This window comes from Manihot esculenta, chromosome 7, assembly GCF_001659605.2.
Source record: "Manihot esculenta cultivar AM560-2 chromosome 7, M.esculenta_v8, whole genome shotgun sequence".
Classification (NCBI taxonomy): Eukaryota; Viridiplantae; Streptophyta; class Magnoliopsida; order Malpighiales; family Euphorbiaceae; genus Manihot; species Manihot esculenta.
The window spans coordinates 30,625,922-30,646,417 of record NC_035167.2 but is presented as its reverse complement, the minus strand read 5'-3'; the positions used below and the strand labels follow the sequence as shown (position 1 = coordinate 30,646,417).

Genomic DNA, 20,496 nt, shown 5'->3' with positions numbered 1-20,496 from the left:
CATTATACGATAATTATTTTAATATTTTTAATTAATATTTAAACTTATTATTTTAATGATCTTATCTAAAAAAAATTAATTTAAATATTGCCAAATATATTAATATTTAATAATTATTCTACATAATTATCAAATAAAATTAATTAAACTCATAAATAAAAAATTTAAATATATATTAATTTTAAATGATAAATATCTAAAACTATTTTAAGAAATTATTTAAGTTTGTCCATTGGAAAAAAAAAGTCCATTGGACTTCAAAGGACTAAAATGCAATTTGTGTTTGTCCTTTGGTTTTAAATAAGAAAAGGGTTAGGAGTTTGGTCCAAAAATAAATGTCTTAGGCCACGTGGGTTTGGGCTTGAAATGGACTAGGCTTGGAAGATTGGCTCTAAGATTTGGGCTTAAAATCTTGGGCTTGAGCTTAATGAAATTAGCCCACTCTAAAGCCGACAAGCCATTTGGCTAACTTGGCTTGAAGAAGCCATGTAAGATAGATTGGCTTAAATGGCTTACATTAAGGGCTTTTTGCCTATGTAAAATTTAGAGAAAATAAATTTGGGATAATATAGATGCAGAAATCAATTGAAAATTTAAAAAATAAATAAATTAATAAAACTTATAAAATATTAAAATTTAAAGTTTTATTTCACCCATAAAATTTATGACTTAATTTTTATTTTTTAAAATATTAAATAATTTAATTTTAAAGTTTTTTTAACTAAAACGATTATTCTGTTAAATTTATTGTTAATTGTTAATCGAAGAATTTAGTTTAAATTGAAGAGATTAATTTATTATAAATATTAAAATTATAAAAAATAAATTATTATAAATTATTAATTATATAGGAATAAATTATTATAAAAAGTGAAAAATTTAATAATTAAATTATTATAATTTAACAATAAATTTTATTTAAATAATTATTTTATTAACATAATAAAATTTTAAGGACTAAATTATTTCACATTTTTATAGTATTATTACATTAAAAAATTTCTAAAAATAATTTAATTTAAGTGTTTTTATTTTTTTATTCATAATATATTTTTAACAAAATATATAAATTTTATAAAAATAATTTGTTAATTTATATTAAATTTACTTATTTTAAAAATATATAATATAAAATTATAATAAAATATTTTTATATATATTTTTAGAGGCCAATAATTCCATACTCATAATCTTAAAAATCTAACACTTTAATCTTATATTAAAAATTTTATTTTATTTATAATTTAATCCTTATAATTTTATATATTTAAATAATTTAATTTTTATAGTTATTATTTCTTTTTCAAAATTATGAGACTAGATTTTAAAATAAATATATAATTAAAATAAGTATAATACAAAATTAATAAAAAATTAATTTTTAATACGCGTAAAGAAATAAAGTGAGTAAAAATATTTTTGAATCTATTATGACATATTTTGATTGATCTGGCGAGTGGCGGGGGTAAATTTTCCCGATAGAGCAAAAGCAGGACCGGTGGAGAGGCAGCGGCCATGGAATTCTCACCAATCAGCCTCCATAACATCACTTCTATTTGACGCTTCAAAACAGAATCTAATCGAAAGAATTGAGACCTCGGCCCCACTCTCACCACCAAACACCTACCTCCACTCCACCGCCCCCACTTCTCTCTCTCTATATATCTCTGTCCGTTTGCTTCCTCTGCTCCACGCCTCCACCACTACCCACCACCTCTTCTAAGTCCTCTTTCTCACCTTCCACCATATGTCTTCATAATTTTACGTTTTCCATTATCTGGCTGCTCATTGTTTGCTCACAAGTTGAGAAAAAAAAAAAATTTCTCTAACGTTTGGATTTATTGAATCTTGAGTTTTCTGGGAATTTTCTACTCTGGGAAGCTTTTAATTCTGAGTTCTTTTCTATTTGGAGAAGCTGTAGGATAGGATAGAGGTTCGAAGATGAAGTTTGCTTTGTGTTCGTCTTCTTTGGAGCTTTCAAATCTTTGCTTCGAGGGTCTCAGGTGTAATACTGCCGATTTGCGATTTGCTAAGTCTTTTCAGGGATTTGGTTTTCTTGCTAAGAATGAGAATGTTCAACAATCTTATCGTAATGGTAAAAGAATGGTCATTTCTAGTCAGCTAATGCCTGGACACCTTGAGGGGTCTTTCATGGGAAACAAACAGCTGCAGGACCCTAGTCGGAAGCTGGATTTTGTGAGGACTTTGTTGATTGATAACTATGATAGTTACACCTACAACATTTACCAAGAGCTCTCTGTCGTTAATGGAGGTAATTTCACTTTCTCTTTTGCTTTTTTTTTTTTTTTTTTTAACTTATTTTTGTTGCTTTCTTGCTATTCTTTTGTTATCATAATGATTTTCTCTCTTTTTTAATTATTTTTTGGTTCAATTCATGCATATTATAAGATCTTTTTTTTTTTTTTTTATGTTTTCAAATTTGTTGACATAACAGTTCCTCCTGTGGTGGTGAAGAATGATGAGTGGACATGGGAGGAAGTGTGCCATTACTTATATGAAGAAAAGGCTTTTGATAATATTGTTATATCACCTGGGCCTGGTTCGCCAACATGTGCAGCGGATATAGGTATATTGAGAATTCAGTTCCATCCCTTTTCTTTTAATCACATTTGCTTATGGTAGATTCATACTTTTTTCAATAGTAGAATACATTGATTAGGCCTAATATGGAATAGAAACTTAAGTGCCAGTTTGAACATGATAGAGCGGGCTTGATTTTGGCATGTGATGTGATACATTATTGTCAATGCAATTAAAGTTGTAAATTACACCATTTATATTGTTAGATGGTCTGATGCTCTGAATTTTATTATTAAGACCTCGCAACACCTGAAAATCTGGTGCAGAAAATTTTATTTGAGTTTTCAGAAGGTGTCCACCCTTAAATGTATTAATTTGAGGAGGTTTACTCTTTACTATCATAATGATGATATTGGAACTAGAATTGTGATTATTTACTGCTTTGTACATATATATATACACGCAGACATACATATTTTTTCAGGGTAAAGTTTATGCGATTCCATTTCAGAATCCATTTGAATCTTACAGGAATATGCCTTCGATTGCTGCTTGAGTGCAGGGATATTCCTATTTTGGGAGTTTGTCTTGGACACCAGGTATTTCTACTTATGCTCCTTTCATGCTGCTCACACTCAGTTTTCCAGAGAAATTATTGCTTCTGTTTATATTTCTGTTAAGTAATAATGTAATATTTTTTATTCAATCTAAATAGATCTTTCTATCATTTTTTCTCTTTCTCTGATTGAAGCATTAGTTTCTTCCGTTTTGTATTTAGTGTCACACTTCCTTCCAATGGATAAAAATCTTTTACTGCATTCTCTTTGTATTACTACTTAATTGAATGTGACTTTTAATGTGATAGGCTTTGGGTTATGTACATGGTGCTCAAATTGTCCATGCATCTGAACCAGTCCATGGACGGATGAGGTACATTAATTAATTATCAAGGCTGCTTGTTTGTTTTGGTGTCCATTTGATTCATACTTTTCGAACTTTATTGGATATATGATAGTGATTGAAAAAATACATATTGAATCAATCTTGTCTTTGTCTATTACACATCAAGCAGGATAAACAATAGTGTAGCCGTTATTTTGCAATTATGAGCCTCGCCTTGTAACATTACCACTTGTGTCTTACAGTGAAATTGAGCATAATGGGTGCAGACTCTTCAGTGATATTCCTTCTGGCAAACAATCTGGATTTAAGGTCAGTCTGTCTACTTTTATGAGAAGAGGAATGAAATTGTTTGTTAGCTATTTTTGTATAATGTAATGCTGTACATGCAACTCTTTGAAATAGGTAATTTGATTACCTTATTGTTTTACATGCATTATTATGTTACTCGACCTTTCCAAGAAGATATATCTCTTAAAATAGCTCAATTAAGTTGTTTATTTTCTTCATCATCTTTTTCATTTCATTATTATTTCATGATCAATGTGATAACTGATAAGATATCTGGAAAAATGCAAAAAGTTAGCATAATGAGATAAGACACCCATTTTAGTTAGAAGAATACCTGTCATTCTTCTTAACATATTTCTTGGATAAACACTTGTGGCAAGGGTACTTGAATTGAGAACTAGAATAAAGTGAGGTCCGTAGACTGAACACTTGAAAGTGAATGGCAAGATTTCTTCAGTCAAGTAGATAAATGCAAATTCACGTTTCTATGAAATTCAAAATGTTAATTATTATGACGTTAGAGCCACTCTCAGAGTTGTTAAGCTAGGTCTGTTTTGCATGCTGCGTTTATTGGGATCAATGGAGTGCTTATGAGGATTGCAATTAAAGATTACTTCCCACTTTGATTATTACAGGTGGTTCGATACCATTCTCTTGTTATAGATGCACAATCACTACCTAAGGAAATTGTACCAATTGCATGGACAACTTCTACTGGCACACATTCTTTTCTTGAGTCTCAGAATTCTGATTTTACCTCTGATGCTTGTGAGAGTCAGATTAGGGCAACTATTGGTTATGATACTTTTTCACCGGAATTGAATAATGGAACTTCTTGGTCTTTTAGCCGCTCCAGAGAAGTTAAAAAGAGAAAAATTCTCATGGGCATTATGCATTCTACCAGGCCTCATTATGGCATACAGGTTTGCGTTCTTTAATTATCATTAGTCGGTTACCCCTGATTATTTTTTTCTGCAAGTTTACATTCTTGATTTTGTCCACCTTCAGTTTCATCCAGAGAGTATTGCAACCTGTCATGGAAGGAAAATATTTGAGAATTTTAGAGAGATGACGCGGGATTATTTGAGGTCGACATTTTTTAAGGAGAGACATGCCTTTTATACTGGTAAATGAAGCTCTTCTAAATCAATTTATATTTTTTGTATGTGATGTGAACATACAAATCTGACTTCTACTAGATTTCTCTGTTTGCACCTGTATCTGTGTTTTTCTCTTGAACTTTGTATATGCATATGCAGACTGCAGAGGGGAGATTTGGCAATCATGGTTTTAGATAAAGACCCTTACATTATGCAGTGATTGTTATTTATAGGTTTTCCCCCTCCTGTTATGTAACACCTGTTATTTAAAGGGAAAAAAGTAAAGATTTCTATAACACCCATTACGTCCGACACCCATTACGTCCGTTACCTATTAGTAAAAACTGTTGTTTACCATTAAGTAATGGTAACGGTCTGTTACCTCCCTGTTTTTTAAGCCATATGGGGGCAACAACTCTTTCTCTCTGTTTTTGGTTTGGATAGTTTTTAATCTGTTGTGTCTCACTTTCTTGCTCAAATTCCATGAAACTTCTCTTTCTATAAATCTTTCACTTTCTCCCTCTCTCTTGCAAGGTCATCAATATTCTTTACAGTTTACAAATCTACATCTTGCAAAAGGAGAGTTATTTATTTATTTTTTTGGTCTTTTTTTTTGTTTATTTGTTGAAGAAAATTATTTTTGATGCTAGTTTTTTCAATTAAATTTATAGAAGGAAGCATCATCCTTTACTGTCTACATAGTTTTTTTTATCAGTTCTAAATTGATTAAAGTTAATGATGTCTAGAAGTGATGGATGTGATTTTTATGGATGGGTTTGTATAACTTTTATTTAGTTGTATATCTTAATTTTCCTTGTACCTTTATATATCTATTTATTTCTTGAACTTTAAAAATTTTTCAAAACAATTTGTATAGGGATAGCCGGTTAGGCTATTACTACTTTGTTATTGCCATTATAGACCTATTTCCATTACTCAATTCGCAGTCACTGTCACAATATAAATCCATGTTGGCATGTTGAGGTTGCTTCTTTTGATTAGAAGGTGGCAGTTTTTTTTGGTTTGGTGAAACAATCTCTTTATGAAAAGCAAGAACTCCACATATGAAGTATGGCCTTTTCCTGATTCTTGAAAAGCAAGGAGAGTCATGCATAAGGGGTTTCCTCATTTTAAATGGGCAGACATGTACGGAAAGCAGAGGGAAGGCTTGTGTATATCAACTCTTCCTGGAGACCACGAATGTGGGATTGTTTCGTGCACTAGGTCTCCCTTTTAGTGTGCTTTTGAGAAAAATATTGCCCACAAATTTGTGGATTGACAAATCTAGAAGGCATAATTGATATAACAACTTAGTGATAAATATAGTGGGCATGGCATGACCTTCTGACATTTTATTTACATATGGTTTATCAATTGGTTCAATGTCCTTCTGCACCTGTGCACTCCCTTCCAAAACTAGTTGGCCTGCTCTACTATGCCTCAGTATGCATCATGAATTTCGCCTTTTGCCTTTGGCTTTGCACCTACTGAGCCTTTGATTTCCTCTGAGCAGTAAAATTTTTTTAGCATGCATGCAGGTGCCTGGTGTTAGTCAACTGTTTGGAGTTCCTAGAAATGGGCCATTAGAATACAGTGAAGATACTCTACCATTTAGAGAAACTTCAAGAATGCAAATACTGGGCAAAGTGGATGAGAAGAATTGTGTTAGCATCTCCAGCTTACTGAGTTTTCCAGAATCAAGTGGTCGTGTAAAGCATTTAAAATTGAAATGGAGGAAGTTTGATAGATTGGCAGCACAACTTGGTGGAGCAAGAAACATATTTTGCAAACTATTTGGAGCTAATAAAGCTGAAAACACCTTTTGGTTGGATAGTTCCTCAGTAGAGAAGGTTTTCTTTTACTGCTCAATATTTGTTTAGCTAAAAATTGCAATTCTTAGTAAACTGCTTTTGCTGATTCTCATTGTTAATAATAAGCAAAAATGTGGTACTTAAAATCATGCCTTCTTTAATAGTAAGTGAATAACCCATGGAATGTGATGCTTACCTACGTGTTTTAATCAGAAACTTCTTGCTTATCTGATTAACCAGGTTTTGTTGCTGGCTTTATTGTGAGCTTAACTAAAATATCCTTTTTGGAATTAATGTTTGGTATCAAATTGCATAAATAATGGAAAGTATTAGAAATTTAGGAGATGGTCTGTATTTCTTTGAGGGATTAAGTGTTTGATACATGATGGCTTCAGCATATTGGAGAAATTTAGTTCTGGAGTAACATAAAGACAATTCTGAGCATATGGAGAAATAGCATACTTGACGAGGTCAACTGTCATCTTTCATTTTGTATCTATAAAGTTTGACTTGCACGGGCGTGAACCGGAGTTTGTGGACATAGATACATATTCACTGTGTAAATATATGTCGATACTTATAGATATAGAAGCTCCCCAGCCCAAAGTCATCACAGATTAAATTTACCTGTTGTCTGGTGATGTCTGAACTTTTTAAACTCAACTAAAGGAGCTGTTACTGAACATGGCTATTGATGATAGAGTCATCCAAGCCAACTTACGGAAAAAAGCATGGAACTGTGTTATGGTGTAGAATATCTGTGGTCTTTAGGGTGAAGTATAGATGGCTAAACTGTATAAGATTTTGAAATGGAGTAGTAGTTAAATGTGGGAGATTGTGATCTTTTAGTTGCGCTTGAGCACCATTTCCTATTCCATGGTCTTGGTAAATTTTACTTTATCATAATTTGTTATATTCGTATCATCATCAGCTTCACTATTATTATTAACATTATTATTGTTGTTGTTGATATTATTATTATTATTGTAAACATCCTAGAATTTTGACATCTAATCATTTTTGTATTTTGAACTCTTAGAAAAGGGCACGCTTTTCGTTTATGGGGGGTAAAGGTGGATCACTTTGGAAGCAAATGACATTCATATTGTCAGATGAAAGGTTTGTAAATATATCTTGTCAATTACTTAGCAAAGAAACTTGAATCTTTCCTTCCTGTGCCTTAGTGGTTAGTTTTTATCATGGCTTCTTTTTATTAATAATCAAGTCATGCATACAGTGATAGCTGCAAGATTTTGTGAAAAAAAAAAAATAATGCAAGTATCACGCTTTAATGGAAAATGATGAATCCTCCTTTCATTTTTCAGTGATATCGCTTTGAAAAGTGGTGGTTATTTATCAATTGAACATGCTCAAGGCGTTACCAAAAGCATGTATTTGGAAAATGGTTTTCTTGATTTTATGAACCAGGTAATGATGGCATATAGTTCCTTTGGCCTTATATGTTATTGTCAATTCTTGGTGAGACCCTCATTTTGATGTAGCTTCAATGAAAGGCAATTATGATATAATGTACTTGAAAGCAATGGAAAAGAGGCTATATTTTTGAGAAACACATTGATGAAAGCAGAGCATTAGTTTTCCAAAAGAAAGATTGCAGTTTCTTTATTATAGTCAAATTGTAGGAACCATCTTCTAAAGGAAGCTGCAAGTACCTTGTCTACCTAGCTGTCTAATTTCAATCCGGTTCAGATCTTGGGTTTCCTGTTCTCAAGGGTTCATTTCTGTGGAAATCTAATTGCTTGTGCATTGCTTTGCAATTCTGTCAACACAAAGAGTGATCTGATGAGATATTTTTTGGCCAGTCATCCATCCTGATGGTATTTTAATATGACCAATAAAAAGCATCGCCATAGACTTCTTGATGTTTCTTCCCATCACAAGGCCATGATTTATTTTCCTTGGAAATTTTGTTGCATATGTGTGCATGGGAATAAATGTAACACCCATGGTTCACCACAAAATTTAAACCTGTATGCCGCAAGGATACATGTCTCCTGCAGCTTCATGAACAAAGCAAACATACTGCAGGAATGATAATGTAGACTTTTGTGTGACATGTTTTTCCTGGGTTCATGGTGCATAAAAGAATACATTTTCACCATTTAATGCTTCCTGAATCCTGTCTGATTGATTTTTCTTGTTACTTCTTTTTAGGAACTCCAATCATTCCTTTACGACGAAAAAGATTTTGAAGGACTGCCATTTGACTTTTATGGTGGATATATTGGTTATATTGGGTAAGGTTATTAACTGAATGTCTTCAAACCTTGATAGACTTTCATGAACTTGTTAATGCTTTTTAGCATTTAAAGTGCGCACTTCATGAAAGTTAATTGTTGATTTATATATTATGCATAATGTACAAAATTTAGTTTGAAATCTTTCTATATAACTTATTTAATTGGATTCCTCTCAGTTGACCTTGATTATGTTGCCCTAGCCTGCCCAAGGAAGCATTTGGAGGAATCATAATGCTGATGCTATCCACTTTCCAAACCCTTTCAGATGGTCTCTGCATATTTTTCTGCATATTGTGTATGTGTTTATATGCCTGTCTATACATGAAATTGTTTGTTGAAAAGGAACTAGAAATCAAAATCAAAAAGATTAGTTGCTGAAGCAATGTTGAAGCATGGCTAAAGGATGCATGTCCTACTGTCTAAAGCATAATTATACGAAGTTACAAACCCTAAAAAAATGTAAGAATTTCAATTTAAACCTTGATAGAATCATCTTTTCTCATATTCTTACTAATTTCTCCATGAATATTTTGCCAATGAGGTTTTTTTTTTTTCTAAAGGGATCTTGAGTAGATTCTTTTTTCTCCATTCAGCTCTGTTTAAAACCAATTCCACCTCAGCCATCAGTATCAAAAATTATAAATCTTTTGATACTGCTTTCTCCATGACATTTTAAATTTCTCTTTTCCTTTCACTTCCCATGTTGCTACTCAGGCTTTTCAAGTTTATAAACGTATGTTTGTTTATTCATTCATTTGAAAAGAAGATAGATTCCAGAATGTGATTCTCCGCATAAAGAAAATAGTAATAAATGAATATTCAATTCTTAGTCCAACTAGAATTAAGATATCTCATGAGGAACTAGTTTTTCTTGCCATTCCCGATATTTATCCAGAATTATCCTAGATAGCCTGATCTTATTATTAGGATTTTTTCTAACTTCTTTTTTTATTTTAATGTAGGTATAACCTTAAAGTTGAATGTGGCATGCTATCTAACCGTTACAAATCTAAGACTCCAGATGCATGCTTTTTCTTTGCTGATAATTTTGTAGTCATTGATCATCAGTATGATGATGTTTATATAATGTCTGTACAAGAAGGAAGCACAACCAATACAACATGGTTGGATGATGTAGAACAGAAGCTCCTTCATTTGGAAGCTTCTCCTGTGAGCAAGTTAGAGAAGCAGACTTCACAACCTTCAACAATTTTCTCTTGCGAGGCTGGCTTTCTTGCTGAGAAATCTAGAGAGCAGTATATTAATGATGTGCACAAGTGTCTGGAATACATTAAAGATGGAGAAAGCTATGAGTTATGTCTCACTACTCAAATGAGGAAAAAAGTCGGAGATATAGAATCTCTCAGACTTTACCTTCACCTCAGAGAGAAAAATCCAGCGCCGTATGCAGCTTGGCTTAATTTTTCAAATGAGAATTTGTGCATATGCTGTTCTTCCCCAGAGAGGTTCTTGCGCTTGGACAGAAATGGCGTTTTGGAAGCAAAGCCCATTAAGGGTACCATCGCCCGTGGCCGGACGGAGGAAGAAGATGAACAGCTTAAACTGCAATTACAGTACAGGTAAATATGGATCTTCTCTCTCTCTCTCTCTCTCTCTTGCAAGTGCCAAGGCATCAGAGATCTTTTGTTCCACTTGTAGAGTATTAGTTGAGCTTGAGTCTCAGAGTCGCTCTATTTCTTCTTGCATTTAACTGACCGACTCGCTCTCTGCCTAAACAGTGAAAAAGATCAAGCTGAAAATCTAATGATTGTTGATCTCTTGAGGAATGATCTTGGCCGTGTCTGTGAACCTGGCTCTGTTCATGTGCCACGTCTTATGGATGTGGAATCATATGCAACTGTGCATACAATGGTGAGTACAATTCGAGGAAAGAAGAGGTCAAACATAAATGCAGTAGACTGTATCCGGGCTGCATTTCCAGGCGGTTCAATGACAGGAGCTCCAAAGTTGAGATCCATGGAACTTCTTGATTCTCTAGAAAGCTGTTCCCGTGGCATCTATTCAGGTTCTATTGGATTTTTCTCATATAATCAGACATTTGATCTTAATATTGTGATAAGAACTATAGTTATACATGAAGGTGAAGCCTCTATAGGAGCAGGTGGAGCCATTGTTGCTCTGTCAAATCCTGAAGACGAGTATGATGAAATGATATTGAAAACAGGTGCACCAGCAAAGGCAGTGGTAGAGTTTCAGTAGATTCAGAACTCCACACAGTAGAATATAAAATGTTGTATTTTTATTCATTTTTCTTCTTAGTCTGTTATTGTCTCAAATCCTGAAGACAGAGTATGATGAAATGATATTGAAAACAGGGGCACCAGCAAAGGCAGTGGTAGAATTTCTGTAGGTTCAGAAGTCATACAATATTCTTCAGAACTCTTACACTAGAATATTAGTCCTCTATTTGGAAATAAGAATTTCGTAAGAATTCAATTCAATTAATTTCTTTTCTAATAATTATTTTATTTGAAAGAATTTGATTCTTTTATCCGATTCTAGCTGATATTTTTACACCTCATGTTACTTGCCTATTAGTTATACTTTAGTTTTTAAAATTTCACTAAACACATTAGTTTAACTGGGATGTTACCCAATTGAAAAATTTTTATTAAAAAGAATTAAAATTTTGTACGATTTTATAAAAATTTATTTAAAATTTATAAATTTTTTTCTTGTAAAATGGGTTAGGTATAATGATATGTAAGTGTTGTGTCTAATTCTTTTTCTTAATCTGTTACTGTCACACACACAATAACACATGGCCTGCAGAAAACAGGGGAAAGGTAGCATCTCATTTTATCTTTCAGCAGAGCTCACAGTTTCATTTCGGGAGAGAGTAGTTTTTTATTTTTTATTTTTTGCAATTCAAATATTTGCATAGTTTTGAGCCTTGATTTTGATTTGCATAAATAAAAATATTTTTTTTACTATTTACTAAACTTTCAACTATTTATATTTACCACGGGATAATTAGTAAATAATGTTAAAATAAATGAATTATTATAATATAAATTTTAAATTTATTTATTTATAAAAAATAACTTATATTTGTAAAATATTATACCTAACATATTTTTTATAAAAAATATTTGTTATATAAATATTTTATGACAAAATAATTTAGTCCATAAATTTTAACGTAATTAATAGATCAGTTATTATATTTTTAAAATTAAAATTTTAAATTTTTATGTAATTACAATTTTTTCATCCATTATAAAAATTAGTTAAAACTAGTGAATTGATTAAATTTTTTCTGAAAGTGTAATTTTTTTTTAAAATATTTTTTATAAAATTTACAATTTATTTAAAGGTTATTTGGTATCATTTAAAAATAGGTGAAGTTGTAAGTATTTTTTAAAAGTTTTGAAATTATAAGTATTAAAGTATTTTTATAAATAGAAATTAAAGAAAAAAATATTAAAATTAGTTAAATGAGATATCAAAGACAAAAGTGTGGAGACTTAAGTATTTTTTTCAAATAAAAAAAATAGATAAAAATGTTTAAATTATAAAAAATAAGAACGGACTGATTATAGAGGAATTTAGGTGTACAATTTTAAAAATATATGGTATGATCCATTAATTATACTAAAATTTAAGGATTTAAATGTAGTTTATTCATTTAAAAAGATAATAAAAGATATTTCTACACTTTTAACATCAAAAATAAATGGATGGAAGAATCTTTAATTTAGACAAACTGATATTTAAGTGTTTAATACTAAAAATACAGAGATCGAGTCAATAATTATGCTAAAACTCAGATATCAAAATCTAATTTATCCTTTATTAAATCAATAATTTAATTTTTAAACAATTCAACTTTATAATTTTATTAAATTAAAAAGTATTGCAATTTAACACAATTAATCAAATTAAAAAAATTTAAATAAGAATCGATTTAATAATAATAATAATAATAATAATAATAATAATAATTTAAAATTTCCAATAAATTTTAAAATATATCCAAATAAAAAGATATATTGGCATCATGCACAGTACGGGTATTTTATTTTAGCTCCTTACAAATATAATGTGTTTATATATAAAAATTTATAAATTTAATTTCTTATAAAACATTCGTAATAAGAATTTTTATATTAAATATTTATATCAAAATTTTTATGCTCATTATATAAAAATTTTGATATAAATATTTAATCTAAAAAATATTAGATATATGGATTGAGTAAATAAAAAAAATTAACTGCTTAACATATATGAATAACAATTGCATTAATAAAAAAAATTTAATATTATTTAAAGAGTAAATAAAATTAAAACATGAAAAATAATTATAATTAAAATATTAAATTAAAAAGTTTATGTCGTAACCGTGCTATGCACGTGTATTCTTCTGGTTAGAAAAAAAAGCTAGTCATTCTCAACTGAAAAAATAATGCCGTTACACATTTAAATAGTGGTCATAATGATTTTTTTTTTTGAAAGCTACTGTATGAGATCAAATAAATAGGAATATCATTCCAAATAAAGATACAGATTATATCTGATAAATTCTCTAGTCAAAATATGAACAGTTAGAGTAGTATTACGACGAACTTATCTAATAGAAATATCAATTCTACTGCCTAATAAAAATTTACAATCATTCAAAATTAAACTCTTGTATAAGATAATTTGACAAAAATATTTCTCCTTTTTTCGCATCTCTTGAGCATAAATCATTAAAGTCTTCCGAACAAAACTACGGAATTTTAAGAAATAAAACTCGAATAATACGATTTCGGAAACCCATAATAACTAGTAAATCTCCATTGAATATTATCTTCCGAAACAATTTATTGACCGAGAAACAACCATCAAAATGTGAAAAACAATGATAAAATTTCATATGAGAACTAAGAGATTTTGTTTCTATCAAAAATAAAATGTTCGACTTATAACTAACAACCAAATCTTTCAATACATTAATTGTTCGAGGATTGTTGCTATAAATCTGTCAAAGAGGTTTGCATATTATGAAAATTGATTGGACACCGTATCATAAGTGATGAAAACTCTTAATAGGGACAATATCTATTTCTTTGTCGATGGTCAATTGACGTAGATAGTCTTGCATGGGAAAGGGAAAGAAAATGTTAGGTATGAAAAAATAGAAAAAAGTGAGAGTATCGAGATAAAAAAGACACAAGGAAACTTTATAATTTTGAAAATATTTTAAATAAAGGTGGTAATTGTAAGAGATTCTTGCCTAACTATGCAATGCATGAAAATCTTAACAGATAGAGAGCAACATCCTCAGGTGTCCTGATCCTGAATATGCAGAGAAGACGATTGCTGCTATTGACACAGTCCAAGTAAGTGGGGATTCTGTTGGTGGTGTGGTTACATGCATTATGAGGAATGCACCACGTCTAAGCTCTCTTTCTCTCTCGCAGTGTCTGCATCTGCAAGTGCGACTTCTATTTTTTGGGCAGCATGTACTGGCAATCATTGTTTTTTTTGGTGGGTGCATGGGTGTGTCTTCATCCATGGTTGATGCGTCATGAGGCAGTTTCTTCATAGCTCAATAGAGGCTTTGTTCACCAGTCTTCAACAAACTTGAAGCTGAGCTGGCCAAAGCTGTCTTGTCAATACCTGCATTAAAGGGCTTTGATTTTGGCTTTGCAGGTTAAGAACTTGGTGGTCCTCTGAAGTGCGCCTTCAAAATTTTTTACTTGTGCTTGGTTGACCATATAATAAATTATATTCAGTGGGATCTTTCTTATAACTAATTTGAGCTGACAAAATCTTTGCAGAGACTTTCATGACTGGCAGTGAACATAATAAAAGGAGATTGAGCCAATGGCTCGTAGTATCCATGATCCTTGTGTTGCCCCACGAGGTACAGCTAATCAGATAATCTTATCAATTTAGTAGCATCATCCTTTTGTGAAATAAAAGCATGGAGAGGGGAATGACACATCCGTACATATGGATCTCAATAATAAAAATAAATGGCACTATAATAGAGAGGCGGTTAGATGTCATTAACAAATAAAAGGAAAAAAAGATAAAAAAAGTAAAAATATCTTTTTTTTTAATTAAATTTATACACGATGAACTCTATTTTTTAGATTTTAGAATATTAATATTTATTTTAAAATGTTTATTTGTTTGGATGAGGATGCAGGCGTGCCGATAGTAGAAGCCATGGTGGCCCTGGTTATCGTAGACAAATTGATGGCACAATATGCACAGGGCTATTAATTTGTTTCCCATTAATAAAGAGTTACAAGAACCAATCAAGTTGCAGTTTGTTTATATAAATTGTGGGTCCATTGAAAACTACTTGTTGATAATTTTAAATTTTAAAAATTATAGAGTTCTCTCATCTTGTATACAGTTCTCTCATCTTGACTTTCTATAAAATTTTTAAAAAAAAAAATTTACGGAAAGCACTTGCACCCTTTTAACAAAACTTTTAAAATTTTAAGTTTAACCAATTTTTTAAAGTTTTTATTTACTTTTTATTTGACATAATTTATTTTTAAAAAAAGGAATTTAAATGAATTTTTATAAAATTATGTAAGGTTTCAAATTTTTAATGTAAATTTTTTATTTAAAAAAGTTGATTTTTTTATTTAAAATAAAAAACATTAAAAAAATTAAATTATTATGACATTTTTAATTCAACCCTTTTGAATATTGAAAGAGACCAAAGAGCATTATACTATTCTATTTACATTTTGGAGTTAGGAAATTAACAAAAGTAGCTTTCAAGAAAAAGAAAAAGAAAAAGAAAATATCCCTTTTGGTTGCATAGATTAGGGCTTATGGTTGTAGGCCAATTCTATAAAATAAGGTTGATTTTGATGTTGGGTTGATGGACTAATTAAAGCCTAGCCTATTATTTTCCTTATCTACTATTTGCTTTTGTTTTTTATTTTTTGTCTTTTTTGATTGCTACTATTTGCTTTATTTAGGTTCAATCTCTTTCCACATAGTAATGAATCCAACCCAATAATTCAAATTGGATGCTTTGTTATCTTTTTATAATCTTATTTTTACCCCTCTCTCCCATCTAAAAGTTTAAATTCTCCCATCTAAAGTTTAAATTCCCGTGTGATAGTAAAAAAAAAAAAATAAAGGTGTATTATGATTAGTTAAATTTATGAAAAAAAAGGTGTGAAATAGTTGACGCTATAACAACCACTCTCACACCCAAATCAATAAATTAAAAAATAGAGTAATTATAAAAAATTATTTAAACTCAAAAATAAATATATAAAAATTACGTATTTTTATCTCTGCGATCATTAAATTTTATATTGTAAGATAATGAAGTTAATTATAATTTTTTCTAAAAATTTTGTGTATGATACGATCGGTTAAAAATAAGTGATTTCGCTGAAGTGTTTTCTTTTTTACAGGTAAAATCGCATATGGATTTATTAGATTTTTAGCAAGTAACTCTTTTTTACGTTAACAGATCATTATCCACTTTGTTGTGTAATATTAATGATTAATTTTATAAAAAATTAAGGTTTTATTTAATATTTATGTAAATTTTAGTTTAGAATAAAATTAATGGTAGAATTATTAGTAGATCTTTAAATTTTTATAAAATTTATTAGGGGACTTCTATTTCAAAATCATCTAATTAAAAAAAATCATTTATTTTGTGAAATAAAATTCTTTAATTATTTTATAAAAAATATCATTAATTAAGTTGTTTTAATTTTAAAAAAATAATATAAATATTTAAAATTATAGAAATTAAATAATATATATAATTAAAATTATAAGATTAAGTATTATAAATATTTAAGGTGATTAACGATTTTTTAATAAAATAACAAAAAAAATTGGATTATACAAAATATAAAAACGTTATAATTAAGTAATTTTTAAATAGAAATGAACTTTTTAAAAATTCAATAACTTAATAGTAATTTATCCTAAACTAATTTATTTTAAAAAAATAAAATTTAATTATCAAAATTTCAAGTGCAATCAGTAATACATCAAATTATTTTTGACTTTTTTTTATAAATGATCAATTGTATAGTAAAATTGTGTTTAATAGTTAATTCAATAGATTTCGGTATTCAATTTGCTAATATAGAATAGTATAATATATATTTATGTATTACTTAGAAATTACATATAATTAAAAGAAAAAAAAAAGAAATATTTTGGGGCTATTTTTAGTTAGGTGGAACAAGCTAGAAGAGTCGAAACATCTCTATTTTATTTATTTTATGATGGAAATGAATTGCTACATGTAATAATATTATTTTCGTCTTATCATTTTTATCTATTTCTTAAATTATTTTAAAATTATTATTTATTTTTTTATATTATAATAATATATAAATTAATTATTATAATTTTATTTTATTTTATTTTTAAAAAATATCTCTAAATATTTAATAAAATTTAATATTTTTAATATATCTTTTAAAAAATTTATATATATTGTAAAATAAAATAAATAAAAATTACGAACATTTAAGTTTGCTCTGTGCTCCCTTTGTAACTCAATACTCTCGCCATTTCCTCCTTTTCCTCTTCCTTAAACCTATCTTATTCTTTCTCCTTTCATATATAAAAGACGATTTACATCAATTGACTATCGATAAAGAAGAAGATGTTGTCCCTATTAAGAGATCTAGGGATATTTCGATCGTCACTTATGATTTCTGTATGGTGAGAATGTTTCTCACATACAATCCAATCAATTTTCAGAATATGCATACTTATTTGGCAGATTTATGGTATTTTTAAAGGGGTATCTATTATGGAATTAGAGACAAAAAGATATGTGTTTCGATTTTTTTAATAATGTTGATTTTGAAAATATAGGGAATGGACGTCCTTGGTTGTACAATCAATTTCTACTTGTTTGGAAGGAGATACAAATTATGTCGTCGGACCCTATGAGAGTTAAAATTTATTTGGACATTCGGCAACCTTTGAAACGGCGGAAGAAGTTTGTTGGAGATGATGGTACTGTATTTATTGTGAAGTTTCAATATGAAAATCTAACTATTTTTTGCTATCTATGTGGAAAAGTGGGTTATGTAGAGGCTTTACGGCTGAGGTTAAAAAAAAAGATATCAAGTTTGGTTAGAGTGATCTCCTCAGAGCACCTGTTCGTTGGAACCAGAGACCGACAAGTCTGTGACTGCGTGATTTCGGTAATTCTGCTCCGCCGGGATTTGTATCAAGTTTGGACAATTTCAATTGATTTTGTAAAGGTGATGAGATTTTATTTCAAGCTAAAGATTTTATTGGCTATGGTTTTGTTGTGGAAAATTCTGAGAGTATGTTTCAATGTGGTGTTTCTGGTTTCTCGAAAAGTAATGGTACGCTGTTAATTGTTGAAATTTTAGCTCTCCGTCGTTATTTGCTCTTTGCGACGAAATTTTTGTCTTTTAATGGCTCTATCCTTATGAACTGTTTGCAGATAGTTCAAACTATTCAGTCTACACATTTAGACATTTCTGAATTGGGTTTGATTTTAAAAGATTGTAAATCTTTGTTAAACTCTAAAACTGATATTTTTATTAAATGGATTTGTCGTCATGTCATTTTAACCGCTTATATTTTGGTTAGAGAATCTATTAGACATGATTGTTTCTCTGTTTGGGATGATATTTTTCTTTATTTGTTGAAATTTTATTAATAAAACCAGTAATTTTGCTTTAAAAAAAATTTCCGAACATTTCGCAAGAAAATGAAATATAAACTGAAATTATATGGTAGCTGAGTAGTTGGCTGCTTTAACTTACTAATTATTTAGTAGGTATTAGAAGGCTTGTATTAATTGCTTAATTTCCTAATCAACGTGAAAAGTTTATAAAAAAAAAAAATTCAAGCCAAATTTATGGTGGTTGTAACAACATCAATAATAATAGTGTCAAAGTCTCCTCCCACAAAACAAGATAGCCATTAAAATAATATTTGAAAAATAAATAATTAAAATTCATAAAAATAACTCTAAGAATTATTTTCTCCCTTAGTTACTTATTTCAAATTTAAATTTTAAATATACAGTTGATATTCTGAAATTTAGAGAATAGAGTTTAGGATTTAGAATTTAAAGTAGTTGTGTAAATTTATTCTGAGAGGAGGGTATTCCCCTCCTTTTGTCTCTTCCCTCCTGTCTCCTAATGAGGTCTTTCTACTACAGTGTTTTTCTGTTATAGTGTCATCTGTCTCTGTTCCGTAAGTCTGTACATACGAAATTGTCAGACACCTCTCTCCATGCCAAACGGCCATTTAATTTCCTCGGCGCGCATGCGGACAGGACTGCAAAGTGATTGGACCTAATGTCTTTTCTCATGTCACGTCACCGGACTGGATTTGTCCTTGCGAGATCTGAGCTCGCAGGTGGCCCGATTTATTCCCTGAGTCTGAATCAAGTCCGAAAAGTGTTAGACTGGCCTAACGAGACGAATTTTTAGGAGTTTTAGGCTAGTTTCATCTTTTTTGAACTTAGCCCAATTTGAAGCGCATGAAACCGACAGTCATAGCAGTAATTTTAAATTTTAGAATAAAATGATTTATTCTCTTAATATTGTTATTTATATTATTAAATTTTGAAATTTGATTTAAGAAGAAAATAAAATGCATTAATTAGACTATTAAAGGGAAAATCAAATTAATTAATTAAGTAGACTTAGAAAGATATTTGGGAAGTAGTACAAATCATTATTATGTTGTATTATTTAGACTTTGAAAGACACATCCTAATCCTTGAAAGCAATGGGAAATTGAATGTGTGAACACAGAAGAAACACAAGTCTAATACTTTATTTGGGATAAGCATCAAATAATAATAATAATAATAATAATAATTATTATTAAAATAATGAAAGATAAAGCAGATTCCATAATAAAGTTAGGTCACCCTCAATTCTAGACTATGTTATAAGATTATATAATTCCAAGGACAAACTTTGTATTATATTACAAATGAAAACTACGTAGTGGTTAGGATTGGTCGCCAAATAATTTCATATTGCTTTGCTTTCATCGGAAGGTTCAACAAGCTACATAATCAAAGTTTCTTTTTTTTTAAAAAAAAATAAAAACCTAAGACTCTTTCAAATTTGTTATTTTAATTTAAAATATTAGTAATTTCTAATATATATGGTCTTAAATAACATCAAAATTTCTTTTTAAAAATGTACGTTAGAATTTGAATCTCATTACTTTTTTTTTAAGTCAAGAAAATAAATATTATTATCTTGAACTATAATGCTCAAACAGACCCTCAGGCATATCAATCCAGAATTTAAAACGATCAAAACGAATAGACTGTCTTGCTAACAGATGAGCAGCCTTATTCGCACTACGTCTAATCCAGTATAACGAAATAATTGGACAAAAAAGCAGAATATCTTTACAATCCAAAATAATGACGTCAAACTCAGAAAAGTCCTCCGTATTAGAGCGAATGACGAAAAATAAAACCTGACTATCAATGAAAATACTTTCAGCCTGTAGAAAAGCATCACGAGCATACATTAAACATTGACGCAAGGCCAATGCCTCAGCAATAGCAGGAGAACCACGACCCTCCCTCAGTATAACCAGAAATTGCAATTGAAA

At 29.7% G+C, this 20,496-nt stretch overlaps 1 protein-coding gene across 2 annotated transcripts; it reads left to right on the top strand.

The window, feature by feature from the left end:
• The first annotated feature begins 1,455 nt into the window (after positions 1 to 1,455).
• LOC110619306 (aminodeoxychorismate synthase, chloroplastic) lies at positions 1,456 to 11,366 on the top strand. 2 transcript variants are annotated; one of them, XM_021762655.2, is made up of 13 exons: positions 1,456 to 2,272; positions 2,456 to 2,587; positions 3,073 to 3,140; positions 3,407 to 3,471; positions 3,687 to 3,753; positions 4,368 to 4,655; positions 4,741 to 4,858; positions 6,360 to 6,682; positions 7,683 to 7,762; positions 7,969 to 8,071; positions 8,819 to 8,901; positions 9,867 to 10,484; positions 10,644 to 11,366. In XM_021762655.2, exons 1-13 carry the CDS (start codon positions 1,942 to 1,944, stop codon positions 11,122 to 11,124), a joined length of 2,757 nt encoding a protein of 918 aa, XP_021618347.1. In that variant the 5' UTR covers positions 1,456 to 1,941; the 3' UTR covers positions 11,125 to 11,366. The 2 variants fall into 2 exon arrangements, with proteins under 2 accessions (XP_021618347.1, XP_021618349.1); XM_021762657.2 differs by having other exon boundaries at positions 2,129 to 2,272; positions 3,008 to 3,140.
• The last annotated feature ends 9,130 nt before the right edge of the window (positions 11,367 to 20,496 follow it).